The following is a 6,000-nucleotide window of genomic DNA, read 5'->3' as shown; positions in this document are numbered from 1 at the left end:
ATGTGTACAATGATTTTGTATGAACAACAATATTATTTGTCATGATTGTTTCAGTAACAATTTGATCATGGAGTCCAATGCATCTTGCACAAATGTAAGACTAAAAAGAAAGTTGATGCTTAAAGAAAAGAAAATGAAATGTGTATAGAAGAGTCATAGAGATCTACATGATGAAGATCATCGAAGGAAAAGGAATTGTACACCACTGTTTGATATTACAATGATGGATTTCTTTAATCGGCAGATTGAACCAAATAAGGATATCGAAGGAAATTATAATCAACAACCACCTCAAAGGAAAACTAATGCTATGAGCTTTAGATTTCTTAATGAGACTTTTCATCGCCAAAATCTGCTTCAGAAGTTTCAAGTTACAACAGAGTTTTCATCAGAGTTTCGTCAAAGTTCAACAGGTGAGTCATCATCCCATGCTGTAGTACAAGATATTGCACTACATGAAAGTACAACTCCCCGGATTGACAATATCGTTAGAGGTAATACTTTCTAAATTGGTAGTATATTATTTATAGACTGTTGAAATTGTTACTACATGTTTGACATATACGAATAACCTTTTTCAGATTCACCACCTGACCAGAACGAAGACATGGAACATGACTCTATAGCACAAGATTGGCAAATCGAACAGCCCATGAATCCTAAATAAGATTTTATATAATACCTATAATTTTTATTCTTCCTATATTCTACTTCATTTAGTAAGAGTATATTTGAATATACACAGTGTACGCAGACATTGGAGATCCAATATTCATATGCAGGGAATGCAAGGCCTACATGTGGTACGAGGAAAGGATTAAAAAGACCAGGAGATGTGTGAGTCCGACTTTCCATTTGTGTTGCGGTAATGGTAAAGTTCAACTACCAATTCTAAAAGAGCCACCAATTATTTTACAACGTCTGTTATTTGACAATGAATCAAAAGAAAGCAAAAACTATCAAAATCATATTAGGACATACAATATGATGTTTGCCTTTACATCTCCTGGAGCTAAAGTTGACAGAACTTTTAATAATGGAAAAGGACCGCCCAATTTAAGAATCCAAAGTCAATCTTGTCATAGAATAGGGAGCCTTTTACCAGTACCCGGTGGGCTTCCAAAGTTTGCCCAACTATATATTTACGACACCGAAAATGAAGTTCAAAATAGAATGGAATCATTAAGGTACATGAAAAGTTTCTTGTATTCAACTTAAACGAAACTGAACAAGTACTTATATTAGCTCTTACTCTTCGCAAGAATCAAGATAATATTGATTTGGAAATTGTCAGCAAATTAAAAAAGATGCTCGATGAGTTCAATTTTCATGCTAAATCATTTAGAAGGGCAAGGGACAGATATAGAAACCAACCATTTGATGATTTGAAATTGAGACTTATTGCAGACAGGACAAAAGATGGAAGGATATACAATGTTCCCAATGTTTCAGAAGTTGCAGCCCTTATTGTTGGAGATGTTGATACTGCTTCAAGTAGAGACATCATAATGGAAAAGCAATCCAGCAAATTATAAAGAATAAATGAATTGCACACAAGCTACCTAGGGTTTCAATATCCTTTACTATTTCCATATAGGGAAGATGGATATAAACATGATGTCAATCATCGTGATAGACCAGGAATCAAGCAAAAAAGAAATAGACTGACAATTAGGGAGTGGTATTGTTTCAGGTTGCAAACAAGACACTCAGAAGCATTAACTTTGGTTACATCTAGACGACTTTTTCAACAATTCATTGTTGATGGATATACAATGATGGAATCCGAAAGATTGTCGTTCATTAAATATAACTAATCTAAGTTAAGGGTTGATAAATATAATAACATCTGTCAAGCTTCAGGTAGTTCACAAAGCTAAGGATCATAACAAGGAAAGAGGATTGTTCTTCCTTCATCTTTTATTGGTAGCAGAAGATTTATGGACCAATTGTATTTTTATGGAATGGCAATTTGTAGTTATATGGGATTTCCATATCTCTTCATAACTTTCACGTGCAATCCTAAATGGCCAAAAATCACTAGAGCATTGAAAAAGTTAAAGTTATCCTCAACTGATCGTCCTGATATAGTTTCAAGGGTCTTCAAGATTAAATTCGAACAACTTCTCATAGATCTTACCAAAAATCATTTATTGAGCCAAACTATTGCATGTAAGTAATCCCTTCTATGAATAATAATATAATTGTATTATACTAACTGTTTTATGATTATTTTGTAGTCATGTATACTATAGAATTTCAAAAGCGCGACCTACCTCATGCACACTTGCTCATCTTTTTGCATCCGAGCAGTAAATACCCAGCTCCTGATGATATTGACAAAGTGATTTCTGCTGAAATCCCGTGTCCAATAACATGTCCTGAATTACATCTATGTGTTCTAGATCACATGATACACGGTCCTTGTGGTACTATAAACAGATCCTTGCCTTGCATGAAAAATGGAAAATGATCGCGCCTATATCCAAAAACTTTCAGAACACCACCAGTGTATCAGAAGATGGATATCCACATTATCGTAGAAGGAACGATTCATTAATTGTGACAAAGAATGGTGTTTGCCTTGATAACCGTTCTGTGATTCCTTACAACCCTGAACTACTTCTTAAGTACCAAGCACATATAAATGTTGAATGGTGTAATCGCAGTACTTCGATCAAGTACTTATTTAAGTATATCAACAAAGGTTACGACAGAATAACAACTGCCATAATTCCACAACAGAACGAAGCATATTTGAAGAAACAACCAGTAGATGAAATCAAACAATATCTGGACTGCAGATACGTATCTCCATGCGAGGCATGTTGGAGAATATTTTCGTTCCCCATTCATGGACGAAATCCAACAGTAGAAAGGTTATTTTTTCATCTACCGGGAAAACAGGCAGTGTACTTTAAGGATGATGACAAAATGGATGATATTGTGGGAAAAGCAACAATTTCAGAATCAATGTTTACAGGGTGGATGGAATGTAATAAGAAATATGCAGAAGCTAGAAAGCTAACATATGCTGAATTCGTTTCCAAGTTTGTTTATGTAAAGAAAGATAAATGTTGGAAACCAAGGAAAACAGGAAATACTATTGGAAGGCTAATTTGGGTACCTCCAAGTACTGGTGAAGTGTTTTATCTTAGAAGAATGTTAACCCATGTAAAAGGTGCAACATCGTACATAGATATCAGAATAGTTAACAATGTAACATATTCTACATTTAGAGAAGCTTGCTTAGGTCTAGGAATTTTAACAGATGATACAGAATATGTCGAAGCTATAAAAGAAGCAAAAGATTGGGGTTCTGGACATTATCTTAGAAAACTATTCGTTACTATCATGTTGTCAAATAGCGTTAATAATCCAGAAGATCTATGAAACAAAACATGGGAGTGACTTGCAGATGGAATTTTGTATCGCGAGAGAAATATTTCCGAAATTGTAGGTTATATCTATTTTGTTTATTATTAATGAATTGGATTACCAGATAGTCTCTTCCAAAGTAACAAGAAATTCTATAAATTGTTTGTACGCAGATTTAACCATTGGAACAGAAATGCTCCAAAACCTGACTTTGGTCGAGATAGAAAAATTGCTTGAAGATAATAGAAGCAGTTTAAAATTCTTCCCAACCATGTCATACCCAAATGATTTTGTTGTCCAAAATTGTGGAAATAGACTTATATATGCAGAATTGAATTATAACATTGCTAAGCAATGAGAATTGTTCCAATCCAACTTAAGATCAATGACAGGTTCAAAATCTATGTTCTTTGTTATTGTATTACTTTAAACGAAAATGACATTATTTAACAACTTTCATAACAATTCCTTTCAGGTGAACAAAAGCAAATTTTTGAAAAGATTAGTAAGGTCGTTCTAAATAAACAAGGAGGAATATTCTTTCTATATGGATATGGTGGAACTGGAAAAACTTTCATATGGAGAACACTGTCAGCAGCATTTCGTTCTGAAGGAAAAATTGTACTAATTGTTGCTTCAAGGAAAAATTGTACTTATTGTTGCTTCAAGTGGAATAACTTCTCTATTACTACCAGAAGGACGAACAACACATTCTAAATTTAAGATACCAGTACCAACATTAGATAATTCAATTTGCAATATTGAACAAGGATCTGAAGCTTCGGAGTTGTTAAAGAAAGTTGAACTTATTATTTGGGACGAAGCTCCAATGGCACACAAATATTGTTTTGAAGCATTAGATAGAACTTTGAATGACATAATGAGTGGTATGACAAAAGAGAATACTGTTTTTGGTGGAAAAGTGATAGTATTCGGAGGTGACTTTAGGCAAATCCTTCCTGTTATACCTGGAGGTAGCAGGTCTGATATTGTAAATTCCACAATTAATGCATCTTATCTTTGCCTATATGTTGGTATGATTGTATTAATAATAGTCTTATTTATATATCTAACAATTGTATACAGGGGAAGAAAAAGAATATCTTAGTTCTGATTCAGTGGATGAATCCGCTTCAAGTGATGCTTATAGCAATATCACCTCTAAGTTCCTAAATTCACTTAGTATGTTTGGACTTCCTAACCATAAGATCAAACTAAAGATTGAAGTACCTATAATGCTTTTGAGAAACTTGGACCAAGCTACAGGATTATGCAATGAAAGCAGATTGATCGTGACCAGACTTGCAAACCATGTCATAGGTGCTAAATTGATAACAGGTAACAAGGATGGACAAGAAATTTATATTCCTCGAATGTCAATGTCTCCGTCCCAGTTCCCATGGCCATTTAAGCTAATTAGAAAACAATTTCCCATCATGCTCTCATATGCAATGACAATAAACAAATCTCAAGGTCAGTCACTAGGTTTTGTCGGATTGTATTTGCCGACATCCGTATTTAGCCACGGTCAACTCTACGTTGCAGTTTCTAGAGTTCAAAGTAAATATGGATTAAAGATATTAATCCATGACAATGACAACAAAAGATGCAGCAAAACAACAAATGTTGTTTACAAAGAAATCTTCCAAAATGTATAGCTTATCAATCTTTTGTTATGAATTTCAAAATATTTTGTCCAATAGTGTTTAGCAATATGATCTTAGTATTAAACATTGAAGCAGAGACTTACTTTATTTGGAGATACATCCAAGCAGGCCAATGATGCGTGAAACATTTACCCATGGTGGAGGTTGGAAATCACGATATTAATGCCCAACAATGAAATATCAATCTCCACGTTGTTAGATACCAGATTAAGAATTCCTGAATACAATAACTAATTAAATATCACATAAACAAATTTGGCATACATTTAATGTGCTAAATCCAATAACGATCGACAGAGTAGGTAATTATCTTATTCATGAATATTTAAAAACAAATTTACAAATTTTAAATTGTCCCCAAATTCATAGGCAAATCACAGTGATTGAGGAGTAATTCTTACCCAGATCGATCCATATTTTCTTCTCTGGTCCCATTTCTGCTTTGTTCATACAAGCTGAGAAAGCTTAATGACATAAACGAGTATACGAAGTACTGTCAAAACTTTGAACCTTTACCATTGCTTTGTACCATTACTCAACATATGCAACACTGCATTTAAGACAAAACCAACCCATCGACCAACTCATCCTTAATTTAACTAACTACACCACGATAATTCATTTATGCACCTCCATTACATAACAACGTGATATGTATGTCTGTAAAATATTTATATATTAATTCTGACTACATAACATAATATCTTGAACCTAACGGCGTTATGATACCAACAACGAATCAAAGGAATGGATTTGATGTAATTTCAATGTTGTTATTAAATATATCTGAAAATGAGTGTTGAATATAAAGCTATAGTTGCCAGGTTATTCTAATTATTAATAACAAACAGCATAATTGTACATGTTTACAAGAATCAATTACACGGTTCCAACTAACATATTTTAGATCAATTTATGGACGAAGAACTAATAAAAAACCATTACCAATATGTAG

At 33.5% G+C, this 6,000-nt stretch overlaps 1 protein-coding gene and 1 pseudogene across 1 annotated transcript; both read left to right on the top strand.

Annotated features, from left to right (window-relative positions):
* The first annotated feature begins 223 nt into the window (after positions 1-223).
* Positions 224-3,393, top strand: LOC114189832 (annotated as a pseudogene).
* Positions 3,394-3,763: 370 nt separating this feature from the next.
* LOC114189825 (ATP-dependent DNA helicase PIF1-like) lies at positions 3,764-5,036 on the top strand. The gene is made up of 4 exons (XM_028078528.1): positions 3,764-3,770; positions 3,854-3,982; positions 4,020-4,412; positions 4,465-5,036. The coding sequence occupies exons 1-4, from the start codon at positions 3,764-3,766 to the stop codon at positions 5,034-5,036; spliced, it is 1,101 nt and encodes a 366-aa protein (XP_027934329.1).
* The last annotated feature ends 964 nt before the right edge of the window (positions 5,037-6,000 follow it).

The sequence above is a fragment of the Vigna unguiculata genome, chromosome 1 (genome assembly GCF_004118075.2).
Source record: "Vigna unguiculata cultivar IT97K-499-35 chromosome 1, ASM411807v1, whole genome shotgun sequence".
NCBI lineage: Eukaryota > Viridiplantae > Streptophyta > Magnoliopsida > Fabales > Fabaceae > Vigna > Vigna unguiculata.
This window is presented reverse-complemented; position numbering and strand designations above follow the sequence as displayed.

Excerpts from the sequence above, each read along its gene's own strand:
- LOC114189825 (XM_028078528.1), top strand. Across the intron at positions 3,983-4,019 it reads AACACTGTCAGCAGCATTTC|GAAAAATTGTACTTATTGTT; the intron begins GTTCTGAAGGAA and ends TGTTGCTTCAAG. Across the intron at positions 4,413-4,464 it reads TTATCTTTGCCTATATGTTG|GGGAAGAAAAAGAATATCTT; the intron begins GTATGATTGTAT and ends AATTGTATACAG.